This window comes from Pseudonaja textilis, chromosome 2 (assembly GCF_049901715.1).
Source record: "Pseudonaja textilis isolate UNSWEBS1 chromosome 2, rPseTex1.2, whole genome shotgun sequence".
Classification (NCBI taxonomy): domain Eukaryota; kingdom Metazoa; phylum Chordata; class Lepidosauria; order Squamata; family Elapidae; genus Pseudonaja; species Pseudonaja textilis.
This window is the reverse complement of record NC_141991.1, coordinates 153,000,057-153,018,665: the sequence shown is the minus strand read 5'-3', so window position 1 is coordinate 153,018,665 and position 18,609 is coordinate 153,000,057. Positions and strand designations below refer to the sequence as shown.

The following is an 18,609-nucleotide window of genomic DNA, read 5'->3' as shown; positions in this document are numbered from 1 at the left end:
AGAACTTTGGGAAGGTCCCAAGTGGGAAATCTGTGAACCATCGGTGGCCTCAGCAAAGGGGCGGAGCTTGAATTTGAGCAGACTCAGTCCAACTGGTTTAAGCAGAATTAACCCCATCCTATCTGGACTTATATAACCATAGACAGGAAAATAACCATCGCAAAGCAGCATTCTGAAGCAATTTCTATTTGTCTTGGAATAACTATTATCTCTTGACCTCCATTTTCCTTTTAAGAAAAAAGGGATTGAGACTAAACAGGACTCTTGCAAGGCAAACCTTATGAATATTGTAGAGTACAAAGTGCAGTAAAACTGAAGATGATTTCAAAAGAACTCCTAGTATTTTTAGTTAAAAGGAATACTTTCTTACAATGAATGGAAGAAAAATTTCAAAGCTGGTGAGGAGAGGACAAAAGGAGGACAGGATTGCAAATTCTCTTATCCATAAAACTCATGAAGAAAGCAGAGTACTGGCACAATCGAAGTGTTGTCTTAAAGTGCCATGAAAAATATTCTGGGCCATGATAAATTGAAAGGATTTGGAAGTAAAGGACAATTCTGTTTTGTTTTGTACTGGCCCATAGGAAATGTTCATATAAAAAGATGTCATGACTCTAGAAAGAATGCAGAGAAGAGCAACAAGGATGATTAAAGGACTAGAGCCTACTGTACATCATATGATGAACAAGTGAGGGAACTAGGTATATCTAGTCTAACAAAGTATGTAGTATGTAGCAGTGTTCCAGTACTTGAGGGGATGTCACAGAGAAAGGGGAGTCAACTTATTATTCAAAGCACCTGAGGGCAGGACAACCATTTGTCCAGAATGCTAAAAGATCTCCTGCCATGGACATAGCGTTGGACTAGAACAGGACTGTCAAATTCGTGGCCCACAGGCTGGATGTGTCATGTGCTGGCCATACCCACCCGGTTTAGTGAAGGGGAAAAAAGTCCTGATATGTTGCTGTGATGACGTGAGTTTGACACCCCTGGACTAGAAGAACTTCAAGGTTCCTTCCAACCCTATTATTCTATGTTCTAATTCCTGTTAAGAAGTGAATAATGACCCCAAGCATTGAACACAACCAGCTTCTGCACCAGTGGTGGGATTATTATTATTTTTTACTACCGGTTGGTGTGAGTGGCATGGCTTGGTGGGCATGGCTTGGTGGGCGTGACAGGGGAAGGATATACTGTAAAATCTCCATTCCCTCCCCACTCCTGGGGGAAGGTTACTGCAAAATCCCATTCCTTCCCCATCCCACTAACCTGCTTTCAGATCCATTCTCCTCTACAGGGCAACAAAAGAAGACCCAGCCAATCAGCTGGGACTTTGGAGGCAGAGAATAGATAGGGGCGCGGGGGGGGGCAGTCAGAGGTGGTATTTGCCGGTTCTCTGAACTACTCAAAATTTCCGCTACCAGTTCTCCAGAACTGGTCAGAATCTGCTGAATATCACCTCTGCTCTGCACTTGCTGAGAAATGAAGAAAATAGCAAGGGAGAACCCTTCCCTCCTGAATCACTGATTATCAGAAAACTCTTCCTGTATCACTCTACCTCAATTTTCATGAGTTTGACCAACTCCCGCTTGGCAGCCTCAAAAATGGCACTGGTCTGGCGGCCCTGGTATGGTCCAAATGGGCAATCGCCAGTTGCTGAATCATCTTCACAATAGTTGTAATGGTAGATGCCCGATGGTTGTTCTTCCACCATCACAGACTTTCGTTCACGGGAGTCTTGGGAAGCTGACTGTTAAAAATAGAAAAGGAAGAAACAATTAGAGGCCTAAGAACCAAGAGATTATCTACAGGAAAGATTTCACAAAGGGAGAAATATTTCCTCCCCAAAAGGCAGACTCATCTCTATCCCTTTTAATTGTATCTAAAAACCTGTAAGAAAATGACAAATATCAAAGCTGACATGCTCCTTTCCCCCTTGGCAGAAACTTACTCGAGCAAAGCCATCCAATGCAATTGTACTGTTTTCCTGAAGAGAAACTGAGATGCGGCCTCGCTCATAGGCCATATCAAAGTCTGACCGTGGGCCCTTTGGAATTCCTGAGTGAGAAAGAGAGTATGGAGATAATCAACTGGATCGCCCAAGGAATCAAACAAAGGGAGAATGGGCCAAAAAGAGACATACCTGAAATGTCAACTGGCATGGAGATACAACGGCTCAACAGAGGAGGAACAGGGGGTTCTAATAAACCTGATTTCAAGGGATCACCTAGAAGTATACAAGTATACAATATACTCACATAGTATAGATGTGAACATTTGACTTTCCCATACCTTGGAAGGAATCCATAAGCAATACTTGCATAAGGAATGTAAAACTTCTGCCAGAGATGACTAAATTACATTCTATTGGGAGGGCTCAGAATATGCAGAGGAAAAGAACAGTGAAAATAATTCAGTTGGGATTGAGGCAGATGAGGTTTATACTCTGGGTTGATCTGTCTTAATTTCTAGTAGCAGCATCCGGACCATTGCTTCTGCAATATTATTATTAGAGAACATCACTGGACAGAAGAAATTGAAGCTGTACTTCATAAGCGAGTCAAGGCAAGAGACAGAATGAAATGGATTGCACTGGAGGCTCAGAGGCCAAACTCAACTCACACTTTATAGCAAACGCTAGGTTTTACTCCTAGGGCAGACAACTTACCTTGATCTTTAGAGGCATCTGGTTGCCTTCCAGTACTATCCTTTGTGTCCTCAATAGAGGAAGCACTGATTATACGTTTACTGTGCCAAACAGGACTTGTGCGCGAGGGGTGACTCGACTGGGGAAAAAGCCGCAATGGTTGCATTTCCTGGGGATGGGAAACATACCCACATCCATTACACAAGAAGGTGGGAAACACAGAGCAGTTGTGCTGGGAAACCCACCCTCTATGATTAATCAGCAGTGAGGGAAGTGAATTCTTCATATGCTCAAAGGCTACTGTCAATTCCCACATGAAGAAGGTGAGGTTTAATTTGGTCATAGGTCATGACTTACATGGCTGAAAAGCTCATTTGTCAGGCCCAGATAGTTGTGCAAGGCCAAGAAGGTGACTCTTTGAAGACGAACCATTATGATCTGTAATTGGAAACAGCAAAGTAGCAGGTCAACAGACAGTTACCCAACATGTGTCTGCATATGTCAGGTGCAAAACATGAAGGTCCAATTAAACTGATTTATTGCTACTCTTGCCTATGTACTAACAGTTAGGTCTGTTTGGAGTTAGATAAGGGTCAACAAAATTCAAGGGAGGTTGGACTTAGCTTGTTGGTGGCTATGTAGTGATTCTAGGCTCTTTTAACTCTGACTACATTGTGGTAGTTAGTATAAAAATTCATTGCAATATGTAGGGTAGGTTAAAAGAAAGGCTTGTTTGTCTTAATTTCCACAGAATTGCCTCCATGGTCTCACTGTGGCAATTTCTCCTTAACTACCAAAAAGTAGCCGACTTAATTCTCCATGTGAGAGGCACTCTCCAACGCCCTCAAAGACAGGATTCTTGGTTCAGCCCACCAGCTGTCCTTCATTGCAACTTGTCCTGATACAATATTCTGTTGGAGATGCAACAGTCATCTTTTAAGGCAGTATTCTAAATTTAACGGGCCACAAAGCTGTTTGTAGGGATATGTGTGGCAACATTAGTTCCTAGGTGTTTGTTTCAGAAGTGCAAAACAAGTAAAAACACTGTAAAGAAGATATGAAAGATGATGTTTGCAATTATGCAAATTTGCTTGATTGTGTGCTTAACTATTTCCTGCTTCTGCTGACATCCAAATGCTTACACAGATCAAACCCAGCAGAAAAACACAAAGAGGAGATGCATAAAAGGAGAAAGAACAGTGGCAGAACATGCTGGAAATTTACCTGAACCACCCGAACCAAGCTCTCAGGATACTTCTCAAAGACTGCTGAGAAGGCTTCAACCGGCAACTGCAGCACAGTGGAGTCTTCAGCTACCCGTGCAGACACTGTCCGATATGGCCGTTGGTGACCCTGTTGGACACCCCCCCACCGGAGAGATTTAAGTGCTATAACTATAATTCTTTCTGATCCACTAGTTACATATACAGCATGTAAAAGGAGAGCCATGTTAATCTATGGTAGCAATGGTCACAAGGAATCCAGAAGCCCTTTTCCAACTAACAAATCTTATTAAATGAGTTATATCTTATACTCATGAGGTTTGGATCATTTTAATCAAATGCATATAGTGGCTTGATAGAATTTTTTAAAAAACAGATTGATAAAGTAGTTGTAATCTATTTCACATGTAACCCACATCTCTATAACCAACCTATTTTCCTCTCTTTTTCCCCTTACTTCATCCCAATTTAAATCTGATTTAAAATGCATTCTATTGTATCTGAAGATGAGTAGCAGCTCACAAAAGCTTATACCTTTAAATAAAATTTGTTAGTCAGAAGATGGACTACTAGGCTCCTTTGATTATTTACTTTTTATTAGTTTTATGGAGTGATTTGACCAATATTTGGAGAATTCAGTGGCAAATCAAGCTTTATCTTGTGTATCTCAGAAGACAGAAGCAGAGGATTGGGTCAAGAGGCTTCCTACTAATAGTAGGAGAGGATAAGTGTATATGAACAGAGGGAATAGGTGTTGTAGTTATAGAAGGGAAAACATTCATTGGGTTCAAATTTTAAAGTCTGATTTTCACATTGCAAAACACATGCACATGAATGAAAGCTCTCTGAAAATTTGTGAAGCAGCTGACAAATTAAGTATGAGTTTATTAGAGGAAAATACACATACACAAAACACATCATGCAGTAGAAAAAAAATATTCCTGAATTTACATAGAAAAACACACACGTTTTTGTATGAACTTTAAAACAACATTAAGAAGGCAGAAGTGGGGGAAGGGGGGCAGAGCTGGCGTCTCAGCAGTACAGCATGCGATCTTGAAGCTCCAAGATCGCCATTGATATCTCCGTTGCAGGTCGGTCCCACTGGACCTAAACCGTCCTGTAGAGATGGTGACTGAGGAGGGCACATCCTGTCGATCCCAGGGACATTGCAAAGTCCCTAGTTGATCCAGGAAAAGCCCTTTTGCCAGTGGCGGAGAGGCAGCCATTCAAGCTGCTGAAGCTGGGACAGCTCCGGAATGGAAGAGATTGAAGGAAAGTGTGTCAACTTGGTGAGATGAACTTTTACTTATTATTACTTGAAGAGAACATCCTGAAAGATTTAAAGTGAAATTAAATGTCAAGAGGAAAGAGTTTAAGCGATGAAATTAAACTAGTTAGAGTGAAAGTTTTTTCTCTTTTTCCCTTTTTTATTGGAACTTTGAATTTGGTAAAGTTATTGAACTTTAAACTGGACTGGTTTCTTTTAAATTTTCATCCTCGTTTTTATTTTTTTATTTTTTTAATAATTTTTTGAAAGTCTGTTTTGATTAAGACTCTTCTTTTGGATTTGAGCTATGTTTTTTTTTTTTTAAAGGAAGGATTCCATTTTCTCTTTTTGTTTCTGGTATTGGATACAAGAGGGGGGAGTGAAAGTGAAGGGGGAAAAAGTAGCATTGCCTATTAGAGGCTTGGACATATTGTTTATTTCTTTCTCAGTTTGTTTATGTATTTGCTATACTCAAGGACTCTGAGCTTTGCAATGGAAAAGATAGCGGGATGAACATGGTAGATTGTTTATACTGGTGATCATCTGTGAAACTAAATAATTAGAGCTTTGAGCTGAAGTTGAAAGAAAGAAGATTGAAGTGACCTTTAAAATACTGGAGCTAGAAACATTGAGTTTAATTTATTAAAGAGCCTTGGATACTTAGTGGCAGCAGCTGGTTTAACTCTTGATTATTTTCCATCTCCTTTTCTACCCCCCGCCCCCCAGTTTGGATTTTAACCTTCTATTCCAGAAACTAGAACGTAATTTTTTATTTATTTATATTTTTTTTACTTTTTTATTTTCTTCCTTTTCTCTTTTTTATTAAGAGAAATAATTGGATTAAGGTAAACAAGTGCCTGAAGATTTTTCTTTTTTCCTTTTTTTTTTTGAGTGGCAACTGCGTGCCTGTACTCCTTTTTTCTTTCTTTTTTCTTTTTTCCTTTTTCTCTCTTCCTCTCTACAGGTAAACACAAGATGAGCAGAAAGACAACAGTACCAGCTTCCTCAATACCAATAGCCTCTTCACCATCTGGAGGACAACAGTCAATACAGACAATTTTACAACAGGAAAAAGAGAAGGAAGTGACATTACAGATGATTATGCAAGGAATCCAGAAGATTGAAAAGAGAATAGAGAATATTGAGCAAAGAGCTGAGAATATTGAGCAAAGGCATTTGAGAAAGTAGAGAACATTCAACAGATGATGATGAAATATGAGGACAGAATTAAGAAAATTGAAGAAGATATACAAAGGGACAAGAAAATTGGAGATATTGACACTTGATTGAGTGATATTGAGAAGTGCAGATGCGAACCATTAGGATGGGAAGTAGACAGATCAGAATTCTACCTAAGATTTCAAAATGTAGAAGAAGGAAAAGGTGAAAATCTTGCTGAAATAATGACAGAAATACTGGCAGAAGCATTAGAGATAACCAAAGAGAAGATGATGGATGGGATGGATGAAGTGTTCCATGTATATACAAGATATGCAATGAGAAACAGACTACCAAGAGAAGTTCATATTAGATTCACTAAAAAGATTATTAAGACACATATACTACAGGTTGCAAGAGAGAAAACCTTAGTACAAAGATAAAGAATATTTAGAGAATATTTATTTTTGACTAAAGAGTTACTTAAAAGAGGAGTAAATTACAGATGGCTGATGGCCTCTTGTTCACCTGGCAGGAACAAAGACACAGAATTGACACAGTTGAAAAAGCTGAGCTATTCTACTTAGAATATTTTAGAGGAAAAGAGGAAGAAGCTAGAAAAGAAGAGTCACTAATTGAATTCCAAGAGGAGTGTATAGCAGTAATTGAAAAAGAGAAAGAAGAAGGTGCAGTAGGTGGTGTACCCAGAGAGCAACGAGAATTAAGACCTACTAGAGCAATAAAAACCCCTCACAAAGCCTAACATGGATGAAAGAAAATTGATTACGATTAACATAAAGGGACATAATTTGGCTATTAAAAGAAGGAAAGTATTTCATAAACTAGACAAATTGAAATTTAATTTGCTTACGAGAAATACATATTAAAAAACAACATGAATATATACAAACAAACAAAAATTAGGGAAATTATTTACATCGCTGGCACAATCTAAAAAAAGAGGTGTGGTTTTATATATTAAAGACACAATTTTGGCAGAATTTATACAGATGATGATGGAAGGATTTTGATGGTGGAAATAATGGACAATAATGTTAAAACACTTTTAATTGCAATTTATGCTCCCAATGATAACCAAGAAGAATTTTACAGGAAATTACATATGAAAATAACTGAATTGGACTATGTTAATATTTGTATGATGGGAGATCTTAATGGAATAGTTAATGATTGGTTGGATTACGAAATGCAGAAATCAACAAAGAAAGCTAGAAAGATATTCCCAAAATCCTTCTTTCAAATAACAGAAGAATTCAACTTAAAAGATGCTTGGAGAGAGAAACGTGGAGAGTAAGCAATACACCTTTTACTCAAACAGACATGCTTCGTGGTCTAGAATAGACATGATATGGATGTCAGCAGAACTACTGGCTAATATGAGAGATCGAAATAGAAACAAGCACTTGGGCAGATCATAACTCAGTGACAGTTACTTGGAGAGGATACAAGATGAGATCCAGATGGACCTTAAATAATATGATATTAAAAGAAAAAGACTTTAAACAGAAAATGAGAAAGAACTTCCTTTCTTCTTGAAATAAAATAGAAAAGAGGATACATCTCTACAGAATCTCTGGGACACGATGAAGGCCTACACAAGAGGCTTGATAATAGACTATACAAGGAAAAGAAATATAAAACAGAAAAAGACTTTCAAAATCCCACAGGATGATTATAAAAAACTGGAAAAAGACTTACAGAAGTCCCCACAAAAAAAAGACATTAAAAATAAAATGGATATAATTAAACATAAAATGGGACGAATGGAAAAAGAGGAACTAGCACAAAAAATTAAAAACGCTAAACAGAATTACTTTGAAGATGCAAATAAACCAGGCAGATGGCTAGCCTATAAATTGAGAAAGGAGAGAGAATCAAGAAGGATTAGCCAACTAATAAATGAAGAAGGACATACACGTTATGGAAATGAGGAGAAGGAAAAAATTATGCAAGATTACTATGGGAAATTGTATTTTCAAGAGAATATTCAAGAAGAAAAAGTTAAGCAATATTTACAGAAAGCGAGCTTACCTCAGATACCTAAAGATATTGAAACAATGCTAGAAGAGAATATAACAATGATGGAATTAACAGAAGCTTTAAAAAAACAGAATGTTGGAAAAGCACCAGGTCCAGATGGCTTACCAGAGGAATTTTACAAGACCTTTCAGGAAATACTGAATCTTCACCTATTAGAAGTTATGAACGAAGTTATGTTAAAGAAAAAAATACCCCAAACATGGACAGAAGCATACATTACACTTATACCGAAGGAGGATACAGACCTACAGCAAGTTAAAAATTACACACCTATATCCCTATTAAATTCAGACTATAAAAACTTTGCTTCAATCTTGGCAGAAAGACTAAAAAGATACTTAAATAACCTTATCCATATTGATAAAAATGGATTCCTGCCAAAGAGACAAATCAAAGACAATGTGAGAATTATTTTGGATACTCTGGAATATTACGAGGCACATCCTGAGAAGCAAATGGCTTTGATGTTTTTAGACGCACAAAAAGCCTTCGACAATGTGAGTTGGCGATTTATGTTACTGCAGTTGGAACAAATGGGCTTTGGTAAAAAATTCATTCAAGCCATTGAAATTATATATTATGAACAAACTGTTATGGTAAATGGGGAACTAACAGAATCTCTAGATATAAGAAAAGGGACAAGGCAAGGTTGCCCACTGTCGCTCCTGCTGTTTGTGTTAACATTGGAAGTTGAATAGGAATATTAGAGAAGATAAAGAAATAAAAGGAATGAAAAGAAAGCAGAAGTAGAACAAAATTAACATTGTAAAAAAAGAAAAAAAATGAGATCAACAGCTTAAGCAGTTATGAGAATGGTGGTTGTAAATAGACAGTACTTACTGTGATGACATCCAGGATGCTGAGAAGACTGTGCACACTGTCCCCTGGGAACACCTCCTTCACAAGAGTCTCTTTCCCATCCTGAATTACATACACACACAAACAGCTGTGAGAAGCTAGCCATGGTTCTTTCCCTTATCAGGCTTTTAAATAAAGGCTTTTGAGCAAAGGTAGGGGACGTGAAAGGAGCCTCCCCAATGACTGCGTTGCTTTTGACAATTGAATGGCCCTGGACAAATCCTTTCACTCCAGAAGCACTCTTTGGTTAGTTTTATGGGTGATTCTGACACAAATATAGACAAATAAATGGAAATGAATGAGAGAAGTCATCTTGTAAGCAATATTCATTTCAGCAGCTCTCACTGGAAGAAACACCAGACCAGATTGGCCTTGTGGCTGGCATAGCATATCACTGTGTACTGCAGTCCTTTTCAAGGTTTGCCCATCTCCTCCTACCTGTTCAGAGAGGAACAGCTCCAATTTTCCATCCTGGACCACATAAATGCTGGTATCAGGCTGACCTGGGCGAAAGACATATTCGCCTTGCTGGCATTGTTGAAAAGTCATGTGTTTACACAATTCCAGGAATAAGGGTTTCTCAAAATGGCCTAGCACCCTACAGGGAAATATCAGGGCACAATTTCAACAATAATCCCACCATATTAAACACTGAACTTTATCAACCACACAATCCCAATATGCTTCTTGGGGACAGTGGACTAGGTTCTCTAGACAGGACACAAAACCCAGAAGAATAACCATAATAAGGGAGGTGCATGTAATCATGCACCATTAAAACGGTAGTAGTCTTTTTAAGTGTTGAATTTTACTGGAAGCAGTGTTGGAGACCATTTGATGCAAAGGTAGTACATAAAGCTTTGAAGGGAACATTATTGCATCCTTCCTTTCTTCCTTTACGTTATGTAGCCTTGCTATCATATCTTATTTAACTCTATTTAGTGCCAGCAACTGTGATAAAAGGCCAAATAAAAGTATTACAAATTGTTTCAGCCTTGTCCATAAAACTGGGCAAACTCAATTGTGGAACTAATTCCCAAAAGCAATCCTTCTCAAGTTTGAGTTGTACTTGAGATTCCTAGTAGTGGCACATTTGTATTCCTCCTTTTTCTTGCTTTTTCTTCTTTTTTCCCTTATGCCACGGAAACTAATTCTAGAAAAAATGGTTAACTAGCTCTATACCCGTGCTTCGTTATGAAACTATGTGATCGGGCTTAGTTTTTGGAGAGGAAAATAAAGGAAAAAATTGTGCCTCTGCCTACCAGCATCCATCGGTATTCATCTGGCTAGCGTCCTGTCAGTGTGTGAGAGATTTGAGGGCTGTTTGGAAACTGAAACATGGAAACTATAACAATATTTGCTGTGTGAGCAAGAAGGAGACAGCAAGGAGCCTGGGCATGACTTAGCTTAACTGTTCTGTACTAAAGCTGGTTGCTGCTGTGAAACTGAAACTGAAACTCAACTCCTCTACTTGTGTTTTGCATTTGGAAGAGATTTATTTTCAGGTGGGGAAGGGGAGTAGAACTCCTTAACATCAGAGTGCATTAATAATATATATTATATTAATAATAATAATATATTAATATTAATAATAATAATATATTAATATATTAATAATAATATACGAAATACTAATGCTCTGATGATCATTTCGAAAAATCCTTTCTTAGTGAGCACCTAGAAGCCAAGAGGAACATACATGCCAAATTTCAAGTTTGTAGGCTTTAAGGTTGTGGAGATTTTGTGGTGATGCATGAGTGGCATTTCACTTTTATATATATATAGATTTACTTTGGGATTAAATATTAATGAAATTAGCTTCAAACCTAATCTTGAAAATCTGCCAGTGAGAACTCAAAAGCTATGTGGACTTAAGAGCTGCACCACATTTTAACTGACTTATTGAGGGCCACCCAATAAGTAGGTGACACTGAGACTCTTTGGGAAGAGGGAATGGAAGTTTTAAGGATGAAATTGGTGCCTTGTGCAAGTTCTGTTCATCTAGTCTAGAGAAAACCTGATGTCAACTGTCCCACTAAGTCATCTAGCAAAGAAAAACTGCTGTTTATTTTTGCCAAGAGTTACACTTTACTGAAGCTCCACCCCCACCTCTGTAAAAGTCCAATTAGGTGCTATATTATTTAGGAAACAGGTAGTTGATTCCCAGCTCTGCACATCAATAGTTGACAGTGCTTTGACATGGCTCAGCTGGGCTTCCATCCCCCCCTCCCTTTCTTCTTTCCCTCTCCCCTCCCCTCCTCATTGCTAATATCAGGCTGTCAGCTCATGAAGCTTGGATAGAAGAAATACAAGCCATGACACCTGATTCTAGACAGGAGGGATCAATTATTCTCCAAGCAAGGAGTCAGAAGATACCTACCATTCTTTTTAATACATCAAGAATTTTTTGTTCAGTGCTCCCCATCCACAAATTGGCCATGCATTTTTTATTATTATAAAGTAGTAACTAAAAAACCCATCCAGTCCTTGGGATCTCCAGGCAATAGGATAAATAACACAAAAATGGTGAGAATAACAGCAATCTCACTACATGCTTTGAGATCCTACAGCAGAGAATCTTTGTGGTGATAGTTACTTTATGGCAGGGGTGTCAAATTCATGTTGTCATGGCAATATCACGTGATGTACCGGGACTTTTCTCCCCTTCACTAAACTGGGTGTGGACTTGGCCAGTGTGTGACACATCTGGCCCGTGGACTGGGAGTTTGACAGCCCTACTTTATGGAAAAGACTAATTTAGCAATACCATTTTGGTCAACATGCGAAATTGTGTTTTTCTAATTGACCCTTCCTCAAGATAATCTAAAGAAATGTTAGATTATAAAGAATAGAGTTATATCATATCTGGAAGATATCAAACCAGATTGTTTTGCATAGTGCCAGCTATCAAGGCACTTCAGTTTCTAATAACTTCCATCCAAGCCTCAACCTCAGCTAGTATACCTACATATATATACACACCGCACATTCTTTAACATGTAGAGTACTTCAGAGGGGAGATGAGAGTTGGCCACATCAAACTCTGTGAGATCAGCTTCCAGAACAGATGGGGGTGGTTCCTTCAGCTGAAGGATTGGCAGCTCCTTCTTGATACGCAGGATTCTGAGCACAGAAAAAAAACAACCCTGAGATTTCTTCAGACAGTCAATTAGCCAGTTCCCTCTTGGAAGAGAACAGAGATGTTTCTACCAGGAGAGACCACAAGTCACTCTTTCCTTTGTCCTTCTCCCAAGCAACCAAAATAATGTTATAAGCAGGGGTGGGATCCGACCGTGTAACTACCAGTTCGGTGATTTTACATTTTGCGTGATGCATGCTGTGCGCACATGTATATCATCATCTAGCTACCTGTACTGCTGAGCAGCTCTGCGCGCAGGTGCGCAGCAATTGAAAAAGCATTTTTTTCATGCTTTTTCAACCGCAGCTGTGTCACGCAAAGCAGCTGCAGTTGAAAACACAGGAAATAAAGGTCAGCTAAGAGCCCGGGCGGGCAGGTGGGCCAAAACAGCAGCAAACATAAAACTGGTTCTATGTATGCTGTTCGTTGCTTTTCAGAGCAACTGGTTCTACAGAAGTGGACAGAACCGGTAGAATCCCACCCCTGGTTACAAGGATCTTCTTTCCATTTTGGCCTGAGCTCTATGACACTGTACCAGCTTTTCATCAGGAGGCCTAAGTTTAGAAATAGCACATCTTATATTACTAGCATGAAGATTGCATCCAGCTACCACAAAGAACTTGAGCAATTTCCCTACTGCACTTCCACATTCCTAGTCTCCCTTATCTACCATTCTTTTTTCTTTCCCTAACCCTCATTTTTAGCCCTCATTGTTGCATTTCTTCCTAACTGGCAGAACAAAAAGTGATTCAGATAAATATCCAGAACAGCCTACCCTAAGCACACACATTTATTTGTATATTTGTATTAGGTTGGAGAAGTGAAAAATAGTTTCCTTTAAAATGTTAATAAAAAAGCACAGGAATAATTGTTTATTTTCATAACTGGGAATTTGGCATAGTTTTGAAACATTGGGAGCCAGATGAGTATCATAAAATATTCCTATTGTACATATTATTTCAGAATGCAGGTTCCCTGGGAAGTACTCCAGTATTTTTTTAGAACATTTAAAGATATTAGATCCTGCGTCTGACCTAGATTGACTTCATTCAAATGTTCCCCTTCTGGCAAAACTCAAACATCATGGTTCTAGATCTCCCAAATTCCATCAGCTTGTTGGGAGACACCCCTTCATTCAGTCAAACACTTTTCTCTTTCTGGCTTGTCTGCTCACTTTTTGGCAATATTTAGCATCTTGAGCTTCTTTTTCATTCGTGGCCGTGAAGCAGACATGGAAGTGTCTACAAGGGAGGATGTAGATTGAGAAACCTGCCAAAAAAAAAATGATGCGTTTAACAAAGAGAATCTGCTCCCTAGAGACTGCATCATGCAGCGTGCCTATCAAAGTAGTTCGGCATACCATTTACATGCTCATTTTGGTACTGTGATTTTTTATTACCTTACGCATAATCTTCCGTCCATAAAACAAAACTTTATCCCGCTTGCGAAATCGATATTTTGGTTGCTCTTGAGCCTGAACCTCTGTAGAGAAGTAAAAGAAGGAGACTAGGAATCCAGCAGGATAGGACCAAATAAAACCAAATAAAAAGATACCCCGTGGGGCATGGTTTCTCTTCACCATCAAAAGAGAACTTACTTTGAAGATGAAACCGGTGGATCAATACTAGTACCAAAGCAGAAACAATCAATACCGAAAGCCCAGTTCCTATCACAACTCCCAACACCTGTGGAGAAAATTTGATTTCCAATTGATATTAAGTTTATAGTTATCAGAAATATGACAGACAACAGTTTTATTAGAGAGATGTTCAGGGTGCCTCCATCATTCTTTGTGGAAACCAGATTAAGAGACTCTTCTCTTCATAGCAGATTCCAACCTTGTGAAGCCAACAGGATTTGAATTTATACTTTCCTGACCAAAAGATTACAAAAAGAGGATTTTTATCACAGACTACCATATTCTTTGGAGGATAAGACGCACCTAGCTTTTGGGGAGGAAAACAAGAGAAAAAAATCTGCCTCTGCCTCCCAGCAATTTGCCTCCTTGTAGCAAACAGCAAACAGTCTGGTCAACTTCAGCACAGCCTGATTAGCACAAACAACTGATTGTCAGCCTTTTGATGATCAGCTGTTTCAGGCTGCAGGAATCACCACCGCCTATTGCCACTTTTGTATGCCCCATTTTTGGCCTCCACGTCCCGTTTTCAGCCTCCACATGCCCCCATTTTCAGCTCCCACATGCCCCATTTTCAGCTCCCATTTTCAGCCTGTTCCAGGCAGCGGGGATTGGAACAGGTGGAAAATGGGGCATGTGGAGGCCGAAAACAGGGCATGTGGAGGCAAAAAATGGGGTGTGGAGGCTGAAAATGGGGTGCACAGTGGTGGCAATAGGCAATGGTGATTCCTGCAGCCTGAAACAGCTGATCATTGGGAGACCGATCCGACTGACAATCAGCTGCTTGTGCTAAATCAAGCTGTGCTGAAGCTGACCAGGCTGTTTGCTGTTTGCTGCAAAGAGGCAAATTGCTGGGAGGCAGAGGCTAAAGGGTGGGGGGGCTGAAGGGTGGGAGGGGATTCGGCAACATTCGCTATATAAGACGCACAGACATTTCCACTCACTTTTGAGGGTGGAAAAAATGCATCTTATACTCTGAAAAATATAGTAATTAAAATGGACCACGGGGCAAATTGTTTCTAGTCATGGAACAATTTGGAGACTGCATTCAAAAAGACTCCAATTGCTCAACATATTCGGTGATCCCAAAGATACAAAAATTCCAGCCCAAGGTAGCAAATTTAGTTGTATTCAATTCCTGCACAGCAGATGAAATAAGCTCAGAATCTGTGTTTGAAAATCAGTGCACAATCAACATACCTCAGTACTAATGGGGAATTTTAATTACTGGGAGACAAACTCTGCATCAAATGGGAGATCAAACAAGTTTCTGACTAATCCAGCAAACAACATTGTCATCCAAAAGGTAGAGAAGGGAACTAGAGGGACAGCTCTACTGGACCTTCCTTTACCAAGAGAAGAAATGATAGCGGTTGAAGTTGCCAGAATTTTGGGGTGAGAGTGGAATTCAATATAATGTAAACACAAACAATAGAACACAATCAATCCAGTGTTTTAGACTTTAAAACTGATGATTTTCACAAACGTAGAGAGAGCTTGAGAAGATTCCTTGAAAAATATGATTATAAAAGTTCAGTCCCACACAATGTCACTAGAAAAGAAAATTAAGAAATCCAAGAAGAAACCCACATGGTTGCACAAAGTTCTCTCTGATAAACTGAAAGACAAAAAGGATAAGTAAAAAAAAATAGAAAGAGGGACACATAACTAAGGCAGAATACCAACTAATAAGCCCAAATATGCAAAGATGAAGTCAGGAAAGTGAAAGCTCAGAATGAAGTAACACTTACAACAAATGTCAAGAATAATTTTAAAAAGTTTCTTTCAACATAAAAAACCCAAGAAAAATAGTCAAGAAAACAATTACTACTATTAGGAGAAGGTGGCAAGGAATTGGGAGAAGGTGGCAAGAAAGTAATGGGCAGTAGAGAAAAAGCAAAGAAGCTTAATTCATTCTTTACATCTGTCTTCATGCAAAATGAAAATATAACCCAACCTACCAAAAACATAACCATAAGCACAGACTAGGAATGCAAATTAAAATAAGCAAGAAAATGGTAATATAACACCTGCCTACTCTAAACAGTTCAAATCACCAGAACTTGAAGGATTATATCCCAGAGTTTGGAAGGATCTGGCAGACATGATCTCAGATTGAACCCTATCTTTCAATGAAAAGCAGTGTTGGTGAACCTTTTCGGCACCAAGTGCTGAAACGGGAGCATGCGTGCACATGCGGCAGGAGTGCTGGAGACCAGAAGAGCAGTTCCCCAGGGTGCATGCGTGTGCTGGGAAGCTGAGCTTCTGGTTTTTAGCATGTGAATGTGCACTGGCACCTAGGCTTCTGGTTTCTAGTGCGCATGCGCGTGTGAAGACCAGCTGGCTGGTGTGCATGTGCACCTCAGGGAGCTGCTCTTCTCTTTTCTGGTGCTCCCATGTGTGTGAAGATTAGCTGGCCGATATGCATGCACATGCCAGAACCCAGAACAGAAACAGGTGACAGCTGTCATGCCTGGAGAGATGGCTTTGCATGCCACATCCGGCACACATGCCATAGGTTTGCCATCACAGTCCTAGAGCACCAGATACTACCAGGGGACTGGGAAAGAGCTTGATCAATTCCCATCTTCAAAAAAGGAAAAAAGCAGGTCCAGGAAACTATAGACCAATCAGCCTGACATCAATAACTAAGAAGATTCCGGAAAAGATAATCTAGCAACAGATTTGGATAATCTAGCAACTAGAAGCAAGCAAAGTTATAACCAATATTATTTCATTCTTTGACAAAGTGACTAACCTAGTGGACAAGAAAAATGCTGTGGACATAGTGTATTTGAATTTCATTTGACAAAGTAGATCACAACCTAATTCTTGATCAGCTAGAAAAATGTGGGATAGACAGCATCACCACCAGATGGATTTGTAACTGGCTAATAAATCACACTCAACTTTTAGTCCTGAATGGAACTAATCTATATTTTAGTTTAGTTTAGTTTAGTTTATTGTCATTGCACCTTGTACAATGAAATAAAACACCATCTTCAGTGCACTTCATGACCATGACCATGAAAATAAACACAAACACACATCCTTCACCCTCTACACATTGAACCGGAAACCCCCAACACCACACCAACACTGCACTATACAGCAGAATTCAAAAGAGCTACTGCCCTGGGATAGAAGCTGTTTTTCGGCCTATTTGTCCTTGTTTTTATTATTCTGTACCATCTGCCAGATTGGGCGTTGGTGCTTACCTGATACGCCCTTTCTCGGTGAGCTGCGTAGAGCATCCAGAGTGGGAGGTGCTCCAGTCTCTGCACTCACAGGCTGAGCTTTAATTGAGGAACGCTCCTCCTCCACCACATGACTTCCTCCGTAGCGTTCCCCAGTTTTACGAAGACGAGAAGACAAACAAACTATCATCTCATCTTAACTACTGTAATAAACATTAACTCCTTGACTCACTGATTCATTGGCCGAAACAGGATTCCCCACCAGACGGATAAAATAGGGTGGGGCTGGATGCTCTACGCAGCTCTCCGAGAAAGGGCATATCAGGTAAACACCAACGCCCATTCTCCCTCGAGCTGCTCCGAGCATCCAGAGTAGGACATACCAAAGCATGGCCTGTCCTACGGGAGGGACTCCGTCTGGGTCGGAATCTCCTCTGGATCTCTGACAACTTGTTGTAGGACTTGTCTGCCAAAGGACGCATCTGCTGAGGCAAACACATCGATCTTATAATGGCAAATGAAGGGTGACAGGGACGACCAGGTGGCTGCTCGACAGATGTCGTTTATCGATGCCTGAGTAGCCCAAGCTGCTGAGGTAGCCACACTCCTTGTGGAATGTGCAGTTATTCCACTGGGAACAGGAAGTGCTTGTGTTGAGTAGGCCTTGGAGTTTGTCGCTCTGATCCAACGGCCTATGGTTGACAGGGATACTTTGAAACCCAGCGTCTTGGGTTGGAATGAAAGGAATAATGATTCCAACTTCCTGAAAGATTGAATGCGATTGATATAAATACGAAGCGCACGCCTGACATCGAGGGTGTCTTTCCCTCTCTCGAGAGGGTCTAGGACAAAAGTTAGGAAGAATGAGTTCCTGCGATCTGTGAAAGGCTGAGTTAACCTTGGGTAGGAAGGAAGGGTCTGGTCGCAGGACCACCCGATCAGCGTGAAAAACGCAGGTCCTTTCTAACGGACAGAGCTGCGATTTCAGATATCCGACGTGCTGAAGTGACTGCCACAAGAAACACCACCTTGAATGTTAGGAATTGAAGTGATGTCTCCCTTAGGGGTTCGAAGGGAGGTTTGGTAAGTGAAATGAGGACCCTATGAAGATCCCAGGTTGGGTAACAGTGTACCGCTGGGGGATGTAAATTGGTGGCCCCTCTAAGGAATGCTCGGATACGAGGATGGTGTGAGAGCGAGCCAATATTGTCACAGGAGATGACGGTTGATAAAGTTGCCACCTGTCTTCTCAAGGTAGTAGGGGCTAGACCTTTATCTAGACCCTCTTGCATGAAGGCTAATATTTGAGCGATAGATGGAGAGAGTGGATCAATGAGCAATTTATGGCACCATCTACAGAAAATGCTCCAAGTGGCATTATATATCCGGGTGGTTGAGGGCCGTCTTGCTGCCAGAATGG

At 40.0% G+C, this 18,609-nt stretch overlaps 1 protein-coding gene across 6 annotated transcripts in view; it reads right to left on the bottom strand.

Moving 5' to 3' along the window:
- Positions 1 to 18,609, bottom strand: part of PNPLA6 (patatin like domain 6, lysophospholipase) — a 119,589-nt gene that overhangs the window by 62,006 nt on the left and 38,974 nt on the right. For all 6 annotated transcript variants that reach the window (XM_087926010.1, XM_087926007.1, XM_087926011.1 and 3 more), the window contains 12 exons: positions 13,954 to 14,041; positions 13,756 to 13,838; positions 13,531 to 13,625; positions 12,200 to 12,340; positions 9,656 to 9,815; positions 9,200 to 9,280; positions 3,872 to 4,000; positions 3,005 to 3,085; positions 2,669 to 2,816; positions 2,144 to 2,227; positions 1,952 to 2,058; positions 1,559 to 1,750 (listed from right to left, as the gene is read on the bottom strand). In XM_087926010.1, the coding sequence (XP_087782136.1) occupies positions 1,559 to 1,750; positions 1,952 to 2,058; positions 2,144 to 2,227; positions 2,669 to 2,816; positions 3,005 to 3,085; positions 3,872 to 4,000; positions 9,200 to 9,280; positions 9,656 to 9,815; positions 12,200 to 12,340; positions 13,531 to 13,625; positions 13,756 to 13,838; positions 13,954 to 14,041 (1,389 nt within the window). The remainder of the gene's footprint in view (positions 1 to 1,558; positions 1,751 to 1,951; positions 2,059 to 2,143; positions 2,228 to 2,668; positions 2,817 to 3,004; positions 3,086 to 3,871; positions 4,001 to 9,199; positions 9,281 to 9,655; positions 9,816 to 12,199; positions 12,341 to 13,530; positions 13,626 to 13,755; positions 13,839 to 13,953; positions 14,042 to 18,609) is intronic.